General features: G+C 32.9%; 1 protein-coding gene and 1 long non-coding RNA gene across 4 annotated transcripts in view; one reads left to right on the forward strand and one right to left on the reverse strand.

The window, feature by feature from the left end:
• Nucleotides 1-19,009, forward strand: part of LOC6041123 (coiled-coil domain-containing protein 66) — a 40,901-nt gene that overhangs the window by 5,454 nt on the left and 16,438 nt on the right. Inside the window, exons 1-4 of one of the 3 annotated variants that reach the window (XM_038259999.1) lie at nucleotides 3,820-4,533; nucleotides 16,801-16,929; nucleotides 17,144-17,524; nucleotides 17,828-17,946. In XM_038259999.1, coding sequence (XP_038115927.1) covers nucleotides 16,807-16,929; nucleotides 17,144-17,524; nucleotides 17,828-17,946 — 623 coding nt within the window. In that variant the 5' untranslated portion in view covers nucleotides 3,820-4,533; nucleotides 16,801-16,806. Of the gene's footprint in view, nucleotides 1-3,819; nucleotides 4,534-11,006; nucleotides 11,372-16,800; nucleotides 16,930-17,143; nucleotides 17,525-17,827; nucleotides 17,947-19,009 lie in introns of those variants that run through there. The other 2 variants (XM_038259998.1, XM_038259997.1) reach the window with 2 other exon arrangements.
• LOC119768794 lies at nucleotides 4,602-5,570 on the reverse strand. The gene is made up of 2 exons (XR_005278228.1): nucleotides 4,993-5,570; nucleotides 4,602-4,934 (listed from the first exon to the last, which is right to left on the reverse strand). It is a non-coding gene; the product is annotated as an uncharacterized LOC119768794 (long non-coding RNA).

Raw genomic sequence — 19,009 nt, forward strand, 5'->3', positions numbered from 1 at the left:
CAATTCTGCCTAATTGAAAGAAATAATCATGTTTTGGTTGTAGACGTCGTCGTGCTATCTTGTCGCAAGTCGCTTTTTGGCGTGCCGAAAAAAACGCGTTTTAATGTTTGACCTTGAATAAACAAAAACGAGAGCACGCAATGTAAACAATAATAAACACGTTTTGTTTGGTTGACCATTCTGTGCATTGTCCCGAAGTTTGGTAGAATTTGGTTGCCGGAGTCGCGAGTTATAATTTCAAATGTTTACGGTAGTCGGGCATGTACGTGTGTCAAACGCGTTCTGACCTGAAATCTCTTTGGCCAGTTGTCGCACTTACAGCAATTTTCAGGGTGTGTCAAGATAGCACGACAAGATTGAAACTTCTTTTGTATGACAATAAGGCACGGAGTTTTTTTTGTTGGTTTTATTGATTATCTCAGAATCGAAGGTCAAAAGAAGAGCTGCACAAGATGGTTTTCTTAACTCAATTTGGCTCAAAATGCACGAGCGACAAGATAGCACGACAACGATGAAATATAGAACCACAATTAACGGAAAACAGCAGGTTTTGTTTTTTTCTACAATGTATTCCTTATGGGAGAACTGTCATTTCTACTACTCGAACCGAGTGCTCCATTATGATCAAATTTTTACCTTTTCAAAACATGTTTTGTAAAATGCTTTTTTTATTATTAGTTATTATTGACACTTAGCCATAATTTTGACATTTGTGTCAACACTTCAAATTTGATTATAGATTTCTGAGTTAAAAACCGTAAAATATTTAAGATATTAAGAAAAAGTGATTTTCATTTCGGATCCCAGGAACCGTCTACAAAACACTTGGTCATAATATCGTGAAAATAAAATTAAACAATCTCAATAATTTTAATGAAAATGACATTCGGACCTACACTGTGACACATTCGAGATCTGGCAACCATTACTCAAGCAGCTTGAGTCAAGCTATAGCTCCTCATGTAATAAGCTAGTAATCTAGTCAAAATAAAATACTAGAGTTTTTTTTAAAACATATAAAACACAATAGCTTATAGGACCTTTTCAAAAAAAAAAAAAACTCTAGAATTGTTTGTATCGGATCACAGCAATTATGATGAATATAATGTCTGGACCTACAATTTGAATACAATTTGTATTTGAAAGACCTTTTTGATGAGTCATAAATAGGGTTAGTGAATTTTCACGATTTCACGGACAGCGTGAAATTCGTGAAATTTGAAGTTTTCCGTGAAATCCCGTGAAATTTTCAATTTTTTTCTATTTTTTCAATTTTATGAAATAAATAAAAACAGAATAAATATTTTATCTAAAAAGATTTTTTAAGTAAACTGTATAAGTTTTCAATTGAAAAGCGTGATATGAACCATATGAAGAATTGTTAGCAAAACATACATTAACAAAATGTTGACAACTTTTACTGAGAAGTGAATGCTTCAAATACTTATATCGTGTCAACATAAATCACTCAAAGTAAAAAACATATTATCGGAATCATCAAGTTATCACAAGGAAGATTACATCAATAATTTGATTCCAGTTATTCTCACACAAAAAAGTTTTTATTTTTACAAATGTTGGCTTTTTAAACCAAAACTTGTTGAAATTTACTGAACAAGTAGATTGTATTTTTTTTAAAGACCGCACAGTTTTTTTTTTAAATCAATGAAAACAAACATTTATGTAAAAGTAGGAATCAATAAAAAACAGTCTCTTCCAATGTATCATTGACCGTAGGAAATTGAATTCCATTAGAGAAGAGAAAATAAAAGTTTATAAGTTTTTCATAGAAAACTAACTAAATTTAGTAATATTTTTATTCGTTGTAACAACAATTCGACTACTATCTTTATTGAAAAGTAAAATATTAAAAGCAATTTGAAGATTCAAGCTTTGATTCATTCAAGATAAAATAAATAGTTTTCCCTTTTAAATCACCTTTTAAAAACATCTCGTTTTTTTCTGAGTACTGTTAATTTTCATTTTTATAAAAAGTTTATAATCTCGCATAAAAAGTAGTTTCTGAGATTCAAACAAAAGATTTTCAGGGTTATTTGAACATTTTTCACGTTCCGCGAAATTTCCGTGAAATTTGGTGTTTTGAAATAATGGTCCCCGTGAAATTTGCAATTTTTGAGCGTGAAAAATCACTAAGCCTAGTCATAAATTTTGAAGATGTCAGAAAAAAATGTGTAATTTTACCTCTAGAATGTATAATTTTACCACTTTTCTGGTGTAATGTCGCCTTTTCAGTCTAAATTGAGGTAGAATTACATTATAAAAGAGGTAACATTCAACCTTCCAAATTTACACAATTTTTTACTGTGTATCTCAAGTTGTGTTCACTTATTTGGCAATCATATTCTTTTTTGAAATCGGATCTGTGTAATTCATGAAGTTATACAAATGTCTACTCGAGACTCAAGCCATTTTGTATGGACTGCTGCCAAAATACTTTTCTATTAATACACACAAAGGTTCATTCTTCTAAAAATGGAATTAAATATGGGTCATTCCAGGTCAACTGAGCACACTTTTGGACTCGATCTTCACCGATTTGGACCAAACTTGAAGGGAACGTTCATCTATCGATAGTTAACAGAAATCCAAAGTTTGGTGCTAATTGGACCATCCCTCTGGTTTTGGCACCGCCCTCTTTTTTGACGATTTTCTAAAAAACTTTTTTTTCTTTTAATCATAACTTTGCAACTATTTGAGCAAAAGACTTTCTACAGGTTGCAATTTATAGAAAAATGTCCAAGGAATTCGATAAAAATAAAATTTTAACCTTTAACTGCCCACTAATATTATCGTTTTATCGTTTTAAGTATTAAAATTCAGTTTTGACCAATTCCTTACATTTTTATATGTTTTATTTTATCACCATCGTGTTCCCCGGACAATTTTACATAATAATCAATGTAGACCTCAAACTAAAATGAAATATTGGCAAGATACAGCAATTTTACTGAAAAAAGTTTGATTTTGCGCTGCACTCTGTCCTATGAATTCTAATCTGAAATAAGTTTCTCACATATAAAAACCGAACTATGCGGGATTCATCCCTATTTGTTGAAAAGTACACCATGTACTCCCGAGTGCTGCGCAAAATGAAACTTTTTTCCGTAAAATCGCTGTATCTTGCCAATAGTTCATTTCAGTTTGAGGTCTACATTGATTATTATGTAAAATTGTCCGGGGAACACGATGGTGATAAAATAAAACAAATAAAAATATAAGGAAAACAAATAAAAATATAAGGAATTTTATTTTAGTAAGTTTTTTTTCTTAATTTTTCTTACTCTTGGTGACACCTTTATTTACAAGCAATAATTGTTCCAAAATGGATTATGATGTAACACACAGCTGAAAGGAACTCCAAAACTCTGTAATAAACCTCAAAAGAACTTATTGTATCTTTATTATTCACCAATAAAACCGAATTGAATTGAATTGAATATAAGGAATTGGTCAAAACTGAATTTTAATACTTAAAACGTTAAAATATAATATCGAATTCCTTGGAGAATTTTCTATAAAATGCAATCTGTAGAAAGTGTTTTGCCCAAATAGTTGCAAAGTTATGATTAAAAGAAAAAAAAGTTTTTTAGAAAATAGTCAAAAAAGAGGGCGGTGCCAAAACCAGAGGGTTGGTACAATCAGCACCAAACTTGGGATTTCTGTTAACTATCGATAGATGAACGTTCCCTCCAAGTTTGGTCCAAATCGGTGAAGATCGAGTCCAAAAGTGTACTCAGTTGACCTGGAATGACCCATATCCTCAATTTTTGTTTTCTTTTGTTATTTTAGCATAAATTTGGGGCTTTTTTGTATTCTTTTTAGCTCATTTTAGTAAACTATTTTTATCGTTATAACTTAAATGTTATGCCCTTCTTTCTTATTTTTGGGCCTATATTCTATACCAGCTTATATTAACTATTAACGTAACATTTATTTAAAACTACGCGTTGAACTCGCAGTCTTATTTGCTTCGAAATGATTTTGCTTTTTAGGAAGGTCCCGGTTTTGATTGAAATTCCTTGGTGCAAAATACCGGCTGTATCGAAAACAGTTTCTGATTCAGGATGATTTCCCCCTGCTGCTAGCTACCAACACACTGCCTTATAAACTGTCCTAATAAAGTACGGAGGAAGAAAATTTGATTTCTATTTATGAGCTCTGACAGGTTGTAAGCCATATTGTAGGGGAAAGTGTCCTATTTTTGATGTTAATCCTAATTCATAAATTTTGAAAAAGAACTTTTTTGATATTGTGATCTGATTTTCTGCAAAAAATGTTCAAAATACCTTAAATTAGTTCTGTAGTTTCACCACCACGTGGAATTGCGTTCTATACGGAATTTATCACGCGACCTGTCCCGTGTATGTGTGTCTGTACGGTGTACGTGTGTATCGGTGTCGAATGTGAAGGTCGCGCCAGCACATGAACTGCCACAAACTCGTATACGTGGATAATTAATATTAATAGTCTGGCGAAGGGAATAGCCGGTAGTTCAACGAATTTTGAAGAAAAGTGAGTTGTGTTCAATTTGGTGTGTTGTTTTGGTTTAATTTTCATCGGGGAAAAGGTTGCCAGTGGTGTAAAGTTATTGATGAGTTTTTAATAGCATCGTCATTTTTCTTACTTTAAAAAAATCCTTCAAATAATGCAGCGATTCCTAGGCAATGCGTCCTTGAGCCGTCAAAAGCTCGTGTTTTCGTGGGCCACAATTTGAGGTTGAACTTGTGCCGGAAAATTATGCCAATTTCGGCTGCACCCTGCTGCTGCTGCACGAGACCTGCTTGAATCGCCGCCACCGGACAGGGACCTTGAAAGTCGCCGTATCCGTTCCGCATTTCCAGCCTGAGAGCAAAACTGGGGAAGACCCCCTCGGCGAGGGGATCAAGTTTGTGTGTTTCGCAAATTTCAACCCCCTACGAGCAGAAGGAAAAATGAAGAGAGTGTGTATTAAAAATGCAAATCGGCTCGTACCTCTTGGGAATCGTTTCGTGACACGATACTTGGAAGAAGCTTTTTCGAGGGCTTGTTGCAACTCCACGGCTTCAGAAATGGTTTGTTGTCGTGGTTAAGGGGCGTATCGTAATTTATATTTTACACATCGGGCTCGTTTGTTGCTCTTTTGTGCTCCGGTTTTGTTTTCAGGTCATATTTATCCACTTTGAACTGGTGAATTGAGTCATATGGGATGAATAGAGACAATTTAGTTTTAAGTTGGTTGAAATTGAGCTTATTTGATCGTTGGAGACGCATGGTGCTTGATTACTTTAAAAATCGATTTTGATACTTTTATTTATAGATCTCAAAATGGTCATCAGTTGAGCATCACTCTGTTATGAATACTGAAACTAACAGCGAACATATTTAATTTGTTAAAACGTGGCAAGCGGCTGGATAAAACAATTTCCAACTGTTTAGAACGTTTAGAAGCTCATACATGTGCCGGCTCTCCGAATTGCCGGCTAGGGCGCTGGGGAGCTATTAATCCAACCTTTCCAGCCTGCCTCCCCCCTAATGATGGTGTACAGCTGATAATGGTAGACATGAGATGGTGCACGAGCTGGATTGTAGTCATGGATGGAATAGAGTTTGTCACGTGAATTTTGTGGAGTAAATTTTTTTTATTGTAAATATAACACGTTATTTTTATTAATTCACTCATTTTTATTAGTTACACCCCAAAATATTTTCTAAATTTACTTTTATCACAAAAAGCTGAATTAAAAAAATTCATATTTATTTGTTTGGCAAATCGGGCCAACCCCTCCTTTTTGACACCATTCCAAGGTGTCGTGAAAATTGTGAAAAACTACAATTTTCAAACTGCGATATTTCAAAAACTAACTAATTTTAAAGAAAAAATCCTTTTTGGCACCAACCAAAAGTTTCGCAAACGGTGATATCTCAAGAACATTAAATCGTTACACTCACTTTAAAGAAAAAAGTGACGTTTCATTTTTCAAAATTGAAAATCGATTAAAATTTATAGTTTTCAAAATATCAAAAAAGCCAAATAAATGTAGGACATTTTCTCAGCCTTTCAAAAATATTTTTGGAGGGTGTTTTTGATGCATGAAATATTTTTTAGTTTTTTAGTATTTTTTAACTTGAAAACGGTGCTTTTTATCCAATAATAAAATGAAAATTTATTTTCGATTGTAGATTTAATTTTGTTCCTAAAATATATTTTTGAAACTTTGTTTAACCACCTTTAAACTTTTTTAAATTTAATATTTTTTCAAAAAATTATAGCTGAAGTAGGGGAAATAAACCCATTTTAAGCCTAATAAGCGGTCTTGTTTGAATGATGCTGGATAATCTGGAGTGTTCCTTGAAATTCACTAAAACCAAGTACACCAACGAGTAGAGCAACTTTTTGTGAACATTTCTGTTTATTTTCACTTTTATTAAAAGGTATGCTATTCATTTTACAAGCATTTTAAAAAAATATTTCAAAAACGCATTCTAATCAGTCGTGTGCGTTGGGCCATGCCCATTTTTCTATTTTCAGCTTAGTTCTTTTTTTCTTCCAACGCTCGTTTGGGTCTGCTTAGTGCTGCCAAAATTGATGAAATTTTAAGCGAACACTCACGAAAAGTAGCATTTATAGCGAAAGTTTCCTGGCAACACCACAAGCGCTGCTGGTGGTGTTGGTGGCCACCCTTTGTTCTTTATTTGCCTTCGCTTCTCGCTCGGTTTTCTTCAGCCTTCGATTGGAATGGGTGGTCAAAATTGAAACGTCAAAAGACTTAGCGCGTTTGTTTTTTTGATGACGCTTGCTAATTATTTACATGTTTCGGGATTATTTTTCAAGTGAGTGACTAACTAATGTGCAAAAGAACATGTTGCCGGTAATTGGAATCAATTTCATATCTTAAGCGCTTTGGCATCGTTAGCGCAAGCGAAAAGATATTGATGGCGGCTTTCGTTAAGCAGTTAACCTCTGATCTTGCGTGTGGATGTGTGTGCCACCAAAATGATGAGAAATGGTCTCGCAAAATAGAAATTATGATCAAAAGTGCATTAAATTTGATCTTTTTGGCCAGTAAATGGCATAAATTTGCGTACTTACTCGAGGCGGTGCTGTTGCTGGTAAGTTTACAGCCTAAATAGTATTTTTGGAGCTTTAATCGAACATCAAACTCTCCATATGACGAAGATAGTTGTTTGATTAGAAAGGGTATATTTCCCCTACTAGATTTTCCTCCATCCTAACTCTATCGCAAAATATACCTTTTTATTCTACTAAAGCACGCAATAAAAAATAAAACCTTTTTTGGAAATTCTCCCTTTTGTTTAGCACTAAAGTCGAATAAACAAAATCAGGTGGTCCTTTTCGTGTCCCTAGTTGTTCCTGAAGAGCCATCATCATAACCTACAACCTTGCCGAAGACACCAAGTCGATCAAAGAATCCCTTCTCAAGATACAGATTTTCGTATATCCGCATGTCCATTTTGTATGACCATCTAGCAAAATTGTAAACAAAAACGTGTGATGCAAAATGGCTTCTTTTGACATAGGGAATGGACAGAGTTTCATTCAAATCCAAAATTCAAATCCAAAATACGAAATAAAAAATATCGAACAAAAAAATGCAAAATTCTGGAGAATTACTCTACAGCTAAGGCTACTAACTGTACGGATTTTCGACAGTCCCCGGGCAGGTGGGAATAACAAAACGAAGGTCATTGCAATCACAAGTCCTGTTAAAATATCTGATTTTGTTATGGATGGCCCCTTAATGAGAAAAAATTATAACCTTATCAAAACTTAGGTTAAGAATTTCTACTTTGTTTTTAAAATTTCAAAAGGGCCAAACATTCAATATTACGCCTTTTTCAAATGTTAGTCTTTATTTAAATTTATTTTAAATTTTTTTTTTCGAAAAAATCGGAAAATTTTACAAATGTTTCATATTTTAACATTGTAAATCGGACCATTAGTTGCTGAGATATCGACATTAGAAAATGGTGTGTTGATTGAGTGAGACTTACAAAAAATCAATTTTCCTGTTTTTAAACCTTTCAATGGCATTATCCATGCAACTAAGGGTCGTATCAACAAAGTTCAAAATAGCAAAATAGCTTTTGAAAAATATTTTTTTGAAAGTGTGCAAACATGTGCACTATTTAAAAAAAAATGAAAAACTGCGACTATTTTTAAAAAAGTTACTTAAAAATGGCTATAACTTGAAAACGGTGCACTTTATCAAAAATTCACTAGATTACTTTTTGATTGCAAATTTGATTTTACATCGAAAAATAAAGTTGAAATTTTGTTGCGTTCAATATTTCGATTTTTTGAAAAAATCAGTATTGATTTAAAAATTCATAACTCGGTCAAAGATTTTTTGCACAACCTGGAAATTTCAGGAAAGTTGGCATTTGATGTTTCCTAAAACATATAAAAATATGAAAAAAATTTAAAAATTGTGTTTTTTTGCAAATCAAGTTTTAGTGACAAAAAGTTAAATTAAAAATCACCAATTTTTTTTACCGTGTATAATTTTTTTTTCCAGTATAGTCCGTATCCATACCTACAACTTTGCCGAAAACACCAAATCGATAAAAAAAATCCTTCAAAAGATACAGATTTTTGAATTTTCATACATCATTTTTGTATGGACAGCTGCCAAATTCGTATGGAAAATTATATGGACAAACTAATGATGCAAAATGGCTTCTTTGGGCATACCGAAAGCACCAAAAAAGTTTCAGACGGATTAAAAAAATACAAATATTAAAATTAAAATAAAACTGATTCCGTGGAGAATTGCTCTATTAGCAAAACAATTTTAAATAGCTATTTGAAGCTAGCAGTTTCAGTAAACGATATCTCAACACTGCTTTGACCAAATCAGCTCAACATTTTTGGTGAAGACTCGTTAAACCGATCACCACCGTTTCTTATTCAGTTTTATCACGAAATATCTTCGTTAAACTTTCAGGAGTGATTGAAAATCATCTATTTAATAGATTCAATAAATTTTCTATAATATGAAATTTTGTGATTTCTTACATGTATGTAACCCCTAACAGTGGGAATTTTTTTTCAATTTTCCAAAACCCAACCTGTTATTATATTTTATTTAGCTAAATATGCCCAGAACTATGGGAATGTTATTTAATCAATTTTGTCAAAGACATTATTTTGGCCATTTGGTTTTTATATCAAAACTTTTATAAAAAGTTAAAAAATTGAAGCTGTTTTTTTTACTTATTGATATATCCTCAAAGCAATCAACAATTTGCTCTAAAATTTTCTAAGGGTCCATAACCCAATTTTTTATGACTTTTAATTTGCTTAATATGTCTAAAACCATGGAAAAATTTTGACCAATTTCTTCAAGGACACAATATTTTGGTTCTTCATGGGTTTTTAGCCGGCCAAATGTTGTTCGGAGTTTTAAGTATAATACGGATTTTTTCGTAATTTGATGATGAAAGACAATAAAATTACTTTTTTTTTGCCTTCCTCACCTCAATGAGGAAAGGCTATAAAATCACTCGAAAAATGAACTTCTTTATTCGACCTCGTAGACCCACCTTCGCGTTTACCTATCGACTCAGAATCAAATTCTGGACAAATGTCTGTGCGTGTGTATGTCTGTAAGTCCGTGCACCGAAAAATATGCACACGATTATCTCCGGACTGGCTGAACCGATTTGGACCGTTTAAGTCTCATTCGATCTGTCTTGGGGTCCCACAAGACCCTAGCTAATATTATGAAAAACGATATTAGCTAAACTTCGGAAGATTGTAAAAAGGATGGTTTTTGAAGAAAACCCATCTTGCTATATATCTGCCCTATCAAAAGTTATGAGCACTTAAGTGTTATTTATACACATTTTGAAGCCGGATCTCAAATATTTTGATGAAAAATTTGTCCGGATCTATCATGCGACCAATCGTTAGATAGGTAATCAAAAGATCTTTCCAACGAGCCCAAAAGATTGAAGATCTGACAACCCTATCAAAAGTTATAAGTACTTTAGTGTTTTAAATACTCTTTTTTTGAGGCCGGATCTCAGATATTTTGATAAAAATAAGTGTTATGTATACACTTTTTTGGAGCTGTGTTGTGTAATCACTTTATGAATGCAAGGAAGGCACCAACCACCTATAGGTGGATTAAGTAACGTTTTTATTTAATGGTTTTGTTTTGCTTTTGGTAATAGCACATTTCTCTCTTTGGGCTGTTTTCCGAGTTTGCCTTTGTTAAAAGAGTTTAGTGTCAACAGCTCTTTGCTAATTTCTTTAAAAAAAATCCCAATTAAAAAAAATTATAGATCAAGGCTTTTGGAGTCCAGTGTGTTGAGATTATTTTCTAGCTAAAAAAAGCTTGTGAAAAACTTAATCGACAAATGTTCATGTGAATACACTCAAAGCGATGTTATTCGGAGAAGGACAATTAATTGAATTAATTAAATTAAATTAATTTGATTAATTTAATTAATTTAATTAATTTAAAAAATAATTAATTAAATTAATTAAATTAATTAAATTAATTAAATTAATTAAATTAATTAAATTAATTAAATTAATTAAATTAATTAAATTAATTAAATTAATTGAATTAATAAAATTAATTAAATTAATTGAATTAATTAAATTCATTAAATTAATTAAATTAATTAAATTAGTTAAATTAATTAAATTAATTAAAGAATTAAATTCAGCAAAATGATATTAAAATAAAATTTTGTAAATTGTGAATATCTATCTCAATCTTTTTCAAGTCCAAAATTTCAAAACCTGGCTAAATAATTACAAAACATTTAAATAAAGCTAGAAATAAAATATTCAAAACCACAAAAATCCTTCGGAAGTCTCTATTGCTCCCTGCACTCACTCTTCATAATCCGTTTGATTACTTCGCAACACGAGGATAATCGCTCGGAAATCGCCCGGCCCGAGGTTTGCAGTGAATGCGGGAAAAAGGGAGACCATTTCCCTTCGGCTGCAAACCGGTAAACAACACTCACATTCAGACTGTTGCGACTATCAGTTTTGAACTACTTTTTTCAGTGTGAAGGAAAAGCCTGTGGGAAAGCAGCTTGACGGGGAGATAATTTCAACAGCTTTATTTCAAGCCCTGCGACTGTTTGCGACGGAAAAGGGACGCACATTAGCAAAAGCTTAACAAGTTCAACAACAACAGACAGTTTTGCATGTTTGTCTGCGGAAAAACTAAAGTGGAAAAACGGCAAAAAAAAAGTTCATGTCGGTCGTAATGGAACCTGCAGAATTTTAAAACTTTCATTTATCAGGTCACGGCAAACTTTGGCGTCGTCGCAACGCAAGGATGAGTAATTTTTAGTGCCAACGAGAAAAAAAAGGAAAATTGTGCAAGTAAGTTGTTTGGGTTGGTTTAAATATTCATTCTTTGAAATTTGCCTTGGGGACTTTCTTGGCGCAATAATGCTCTATATTTAGATTGAATGGACCAACTTTATGAATGAACTGCCCACAGAATGGCTCGAATGGAATTATATGCTAATGCAGGTGACGAAAAAAAGCGATGAGAATCGATTTCATTAATGTAGGCAAAGCTTCTTCGTCAATCAATTCGATTGCGTTACACGTCAGACTGGCAGAATGACAGTCTGCACACGCAGAAGTCAGTAGTGTCATGTGTAATAATGTGTTATAATTATTTTAAAAAAGGGATACATACATTTTTGTCTCACCCCATTAAAAATTTCACCTAAAAATCAGAGGATTTTCATTGAAAACACTTGTACAATCAATTGAAAACTACAGCCCAGACTCGATTATCCAAAGTACAGGACTTGGGATAACCGGATCATGAACAACAAATATATTTTCTATTTTCCACCTTTTAACTTTAAATTCAAGTTTTGAGACCATATTTTAGTCAAATTTCCATATTTCACGCCGCCATTTTGGCCACCATCTTGAATCCTAAAATTCTAGATCACTTTAGAATAATTTGGTAGTCATAAGCTCGACAGTCCAAAATAAGATAACGATTTTTTTTGTTCGTTCGAAGTGAAGTGAAATTTTGCCAAGGCAGAACTTATTGTACAACGTTTGTTTTTATATTTTCAATCGAATAGGGTTATTACAATTTTGACACATATTTTGATTTTGGATCATAGACCGGATAAAGATGTAAAATAAGGGTTTTTTTTGTTGAAAATCTTTGATATTTAGATTTTCTGGCAGGAGTTTAACTGAAATACTGTATAAATCATTTTGTTGATACTTTTCGTTTCAAAATTGTAAAAAAATAGACTGAAATGTTGAGTTCAGTTGTTTCTTTCAAAACAAAATTGATTTCGATTGGTGACACGTTTGAGTTGGGATACCCCTTTGTATTTTTTTTTATTTGATTGAAACTTTGTCCATGTCAAAAGAAGCCATTGGCATGTCAAACATAACTCGACATTTTTGAAGATAATGTTAGTTTCGTCAAAGTTTGACAGATTTGGGCTCCATGAACAAGCTTATCAATAAAAATGTAAATTTCGGTTATAAATAGTTTGGAATTATCATGAACAACCATGCGCAGTCACGTTTATCAATGGAGGTAGCAAGACCCCAAGAGATTTTCAACTTTATTTATTGACAGGGATTTTATTAAAATTCGATTCTATCGATTATAGCGTCTTCAGCGAACCCAAATCTATCATAACTTGACGAAACTGAAGCGTTTACTGAAATGAACTTTGAAATTGTCAAGTTGTTTAATCTGTTTCTATGGAAGGGGTTTTTCTGATCGATTTGTTGTCTTCCGCAATTTTTAGATTTTGAAAGACTAGGAAAATAGGTACTTGAAAAAAACGGATTTTTTAGTTGACTTTTAGGCTAAATAACTAAATTAAAAACTTCGACAACTTAATTGTAAATTTCAGGTCTGAGTTTCATTTTCAGGAGACAAAAGATATTAAAAACATCTATACAGTGTTGCTTTTTTTAACGTGTATTATCAAAATTCAAAAATTGTAATAACCCTTTATGTTTCTTAATTGATAGAATAACGAAAATAAACATAATTCAACATATTCTGAATAGATTACAATCCAGTGTTGGTACAGGGTTTGTCATTGATTCTTTTGCCCCTCGTTTGTTTGAGGAAATTTTGAAAAGGTGTAGGACAAAACCTTCAGAAAAATTAGCAATGGCCTTACACTTAGTGGAATTCAAAAAACAGAAATATTCAAGTTTCTGAATTTTTTAATATTGTTACGGGGACTAAAAAGGCATCTTTTGCATTTTTGCTGCAAAATCTGTTACCGCAGATATCAATTTTTAATTAACACCTAAACTCCCAAGATCGAAAAAAAGAAATTTTTTCATACAAATTCCCCCTTTTAGGTGTTAAAGGTAATCACAACATCGAATGATATTACCAAAAAAAAAAGGTTCAAAAATTATTTATGAATGCAAAACCTAATTTGCAATTGGGTCCTAAAATGAAGCTTAGATTGCTGATATTATTGTGTACAGAGATAAAGCTTATTTTTCTGAGTACAATGACCCTTTGTACGACCACAAAGAGTTTAAAATGGATTTTTAAATCAATTTTGAAAAATTAACCTCGCGGTCCTTCTTGACAGAAAAGCTCCTACTTGACAGCTCGTTCCAAGGGGACCATAGTTGATCCATCGAAAAAATGTTGTCTTGTCAATATTTTTTTTGCATTAAAATTAAAAAAAGTGATCAAATATGGTTTTTAATCATGTTTTTTATCGTTGTACATAAAAATTGACATGTGGCTTTAGTACCCAATTGAGCAATTCTCTGAGATTTCCGGGGGGATGGCAACCCTATTCCGACCAAAGCAAACTGACAACAGTCGACATTAGCATGGTTGTCAAATGAGAGCCCACAACAAAAGTACTAGCTGTCAAATGGTAGCCCATAACAAATCATTGTTTGGGTGTTTGATTTTCAAATTTTCCGCAATTTTAACGATAAATTCCTGAAAAAACACGTGAATTGTGTTGCTGATGGCAAATTCCATCATATTCTTGTAGATTCCATCCCAATATTGGCTAAAAATTCATATAGAAAAAAGTGATTTTTCTGTTTACCTTTTTTTGCTTTTTTTCTTTTGGTCGACAAAACAGTGCGCCCGTACACTCAGAATAGGCATTACACATTTTCCAGTTTGCCTTTACACATTTGCTTGGGACTTTTGAGTTCAACCAGGATAACACACTTCGTGTAACCATAGTAATATGTATAATACTGATTGTCAGTGTTTGTTTTCTGAACTTCCAAGATGGCGTCTTCTTCGCTACCCCCTGGAGATTTCGGTCATTCGATTTTTTTTTTGTATTTTTTAATCCGGCTGAAACTTTTTTGGTGCCTTCGGTATGCCCAAAGAAGCCATTTTGCATCATTAGTTTGTCCATATAATTTTCCATACAAATTTGGCAGCTGTCCATACAAAAATTATATGCGAAAATTAAAAAAATCTGTATCTTTTGAAGGATTTTTTTTGATCGATTTGGTGTCTTCGGCAAAGTTGTAGGTATGGATATGGACTACACTGAAAAAAAATGATACACCGTAAAATTTTTTTTGGTGATTTTTAATTTCATTTTTTGTCACTAAAACTTGAATTGCAAAAAAAAAACACTATCTTTATTTTTATTTTTATTTATTTTTTTTGATATGTTTTAGATGACATCAAATGCCAACTTTTCAGAAATTTCCAGATAGGCAAAAAATCTTTGACCGTGTTATGATTTTTTGAATCAATACAGATTTTTTCAAAAAATCGAAATGTTGGTCGCAAAAATTGAATTTGCAATCAAAAAGTACTCAAGTGAATTTTTGATAAAGTGCACCGTTTTCAAGTTATAGCCATTTTAAGTTAACTTTTTTGAAAATAGTCGCAGTTTTTCATTTTTTTCAAATTAGTGCTCTGTGCTCTGAAAAAAATATTTTTGAAAAGCTGAGCAAATTCTCTATATTTTGCTTTATTGAACTTTGTTGATACGACCCTTAGTTGCTGAGATATTGCCATGCAAAAGTTTAAAAACAGGAAAATTGATGTTTTCTAAGTCTCACTCAATCAACACACCATTTTCTAATGTCGATATCTCAGCAACTAGTGGTCCGATTTACAATGTTAAAATATGAAACATTTGTAAAATTTTCCGATTTTTTCGAAAAAAATATTTTCAAAAATTTAAAATCAAGACTAGCATTTCAAACGGGCCAAACATTCAATATTACGCCTTTTTGAAATGTAAGTCTTGATTTTAAATTTCTGAAAAAAAAATTTCGAAAAGATCGGAAAATTTCACGAATTTTTCATAGTTTTACATTGTTAATCTGACCACTATTTGCTGAGGTATCGACATCAGAAAATGGTGTGTTGATTGAGTGAGACTTAGAAAACATCAATTTTCCTGTTTTTTAACCTTTGCATGGCAATCAGCAACTAAGGGTCGTATCAACAAAGTTCAATAAAGCAAAATATAGAGAATTTGCTCAGCTTTTCAAAAATATTGTTTTCAGAGGTGGGCATTGGCATTGGCACTAATTTAAAAAAATGAAAAACTGCGACTATTTTCAAAAAAGTTTACTCAAAATTGGCATTTGATGTCCTCTAGAACATATCAAAAAATAAAAAAAAAATAAAAATAGTGTTTTTTTTTTGCAAATCAAGTTTTTGTGACAAAAAATGAAATTAAAAATCACAAAAAAAAAATTACCGTGTATATTTTTTTTTTCAGTGTAGTCCATATCCATACCTACAACTTTGCCGAAGACACCAAATCGATCAAAAAATTCCTTCAAAAGATACAGATTTTTTAATTTTCACAAATCATTTTGGTATGGACAGCTGCCAAATTTGTATGGAAAATTATATGAACGAACTAATGATGCAAAATGGCTTCTTTGGGCATACCGCAGGCACCAAAAAAGTTTCAGCCGGATTAAAAAATACAAAAATTAAAATTAAAGGAAAAAGACCGATTCCGTAGAGAACTGCTTAATTGAAAATGCCTTGTCGATTTTTTTCAAATAAACTACACCGTATTCAAACATATTCGGGTTATTTTTTTTGAAGAAATATTCATTTTTTCAATTCAAAATACTTTATAAAGGAAAAACAAACCTGCAAAAACAAATTAGGGCTAAGAAAATTTCCTTCAATTTCCTTTTTTTTTACTTTGTTGGTCGGACTGTGGATTGCTGAGCTTTTTATACTGAAATCGAGTGATAAATAAACAGTCTTTATTTGAGTGGCCACGTGGTTTATGGATGGTCCATTTATTAACAGTTTCTTATATTTCAAGTAAAAATAACAATGCAGTAATTTTTTTATGTCCCAGACTATGCCTCTTCGCATTTTTTACAATTAAATCGAATGGTAACATTGGTATCATTCTCTAGCAGTAAAATGTAAAAAAATCAAACAATTGAAAAATTGACCATAAAAATAAACAAAAACTTAAAAGACAGGTAATGAGAGAAGATGGTAGTATAAGAAAAATACCATCAGAAACTAGCATAAAAAACAAGATAAATGCAAATCAAAATACTAAAAGTTAATGAAACAAGAAAAACATGAAACAAGATGAGTAAAGTTTTGTATAGGACAAAAGTTGCCTAAAATGACCTCCTGAACGCGAAAGAAAATTGAGTTACTTCTGTTTTTTTTTTTGTGAAAAAAAATGTCTAGCTTAAAATACAAAAAAAAACCTTCCTCTATGCTAAAATATTCCACATCAAACCATCATGGCTAATCTTACCTAATATTTCTTTAATTTTTTTCCTAATTTCTCCCACTCTAGGATGAGATGGAACAGTGGGTGTCGGACACCTTCTACTCGTACTTTCCCAGCTTCAACAAGAACCAAAACGAGAAGAAATCGATGCTGTCCCGGGCGCGCCAGGCCGACTACCAAGAGTATCTGAAAAATGTAAATCATATTGCTAATGTGGTAAACTATCTTCCCTGTTCTCTAATTAGTACAACAACCTAAACTGTTCACCAAATTTGGCCTTTTACTCACATCTTAAATTTGCATGCGCTTCCTCTGTAACATAATGTTTATGATAGTTTACTTCTGTTCGGCACCTCTCTTGAGTTTTGCAGTTGATTTCTTGACTAACAAAAAATCATTCCTTTCGCAGATCCCCCAGGTCACAACGAAACACCAGCAGTACATGGAAAAGTTCGGCCACCAGGCCGTCCAAACCGTCAACGAAGTGGGCACCAACACCAACCACAACAACAGCGGCAGCAACCTAAAGTCGACCTCAGCCGCCAAGAACTACCTGTCCCCATCGACGGGCGCCACCCCCAACGTGAGCTTCAGCCCGCACCTGGTCACGACGTCCTCGCCGTCACCGGCGACCCAGAACCCCATCCGGAAGGCGGTGGCTAGCGAACCGAGCGCGTACATGCGCAAAGGTAGCCCCCGCGAGAAGTTGATCGAAGATCTGACCCACACTGACCTGTCCACCATTCTCACCACAGACACGATCGACCGCCGGAACCGGATACTGGCGGAAGTAGGTTCCAACGATGTGTTTAGTCCGTACCCGGCGAGCAAGATTGCCGCTAGCAAAAAGATCGCCAAGACCATCTCCACCAACCCGTCCACGAAATTCATTCCCACTAACGAGCGGAGAACTCTGCTGCTTGATGTACCTACCTCTATTTGATTTTGAGTTCTTTTCCACTTTGATTTTTTTAAGTCCCATTTCGTTGCCTGACTTTGTTTTGTGCTGTTTTGAACTCCCCTATATTTGTAAACTTATTATTTAATTTATGTTTATACCAACTTTTCGTTCGATTTTCTTGAAACCTTTCAGGAGGAAAGCCGGCGCAAGCTGGAGTACCAGAAGGAGCTGATCAAGCAGATCGACGAGAAGCGAAAGGAGGTCGAGCGGTTGCGGGAGAAAGAGAAGTTGGAGGAGGAAATGCTGACGAGGTGAGTTTTTACAATAAAGGGCCAAACATTCAATATTACGCACTTTTGAAATGTTAGTCTTGATTTCAAATTTTTGAAGGTATTGTTTTCGAAAAGATCGGAAAAATTATCGAATGTTTCATATTTTAACATTGTAAATCGAACCATTAGTTGCTGAGAAATCGACATTACAAAATGGTGGATTGTTTGGATGAGACTTAGAATTTTCCTGTTTTTAAACCTTTGCATGGCAATATCTCAGCAACTAAGGGTCGTATCAACAAAGTTCAAGAAAGCAAAATATAGAGAATTTTCTCAGCTTTTCAAAAAAAAATTTCGAAAGTGGGCAAACGTGGACACTAATTTAAAAAATGAATAACTGCGACTATTTTGAAAAAAGTCACCTAAAAATGGCTATATCTTGAAAACGGAGCCCTTTATCAAAAATTCACTAAAGTACTTTTTGATTGCAAATTCGATTTTACATCGAAAAATGAAGTTGAAAAATTTTGGCGGCCGATATTTCGATTTTTTCTAAATAATCAGTATTGATTCAAAAATTCATAACTCGGTTTAAGATTTTTTGCCCATTTTGGAAACTTCTAAAAAGTTGGCATTTGATGTCCTCTAAAACATATCAGAAAAAATAGCGTTTTTTGCAAATCAAGTTTTAGTAACAAAATGTGAAATTAAAAATCACGATTTTTTTTACCTTGTATCATATTTTTTTAGTGTAGTCAATATCCATAACTACAATCGATCAAAAAAATCGTTCAAAAGATACAGATTTTTGAATTTTCACATATTATTTTTGTATGGACAGTTGCCAAATTTGTTTAGAAAATTATATGAATGAACTAATTATGCAAAATGGCTTCTTTGGGCATACCGAAGGCACCAAAAAAGTTTCAGCCGGATTAAAAAAAAAAAAAAACAAAAATTAAAATTAAAGAAACAAGACTGATTCCGTAGAGAACTGCTCTATTACGATAAAAAATAATGTCCAAATAGGATGCCTATTTACAGTCAAATATATTATTTAATTGAGGAAATAAAGAAAATACAGGAAAAATAAATTGATTAG

This window comes from Culex quinquefasciatus, chromosome 3 (assembly GCF_015732765.1).
Source record: "Culex quinquefasciatus strain JHB chromosome 3, VPISU_Cqui_1.0_pri_paternal, whole genome shotgun sequence".
In the NCBI taxonomy this organism is placed as follows: domain Eukaryota; kingdom Metazoa; phylum Arthropoda; class Insecta; order Diptera; family Culicidae; genus Culex; species Culex quinquefasciatus.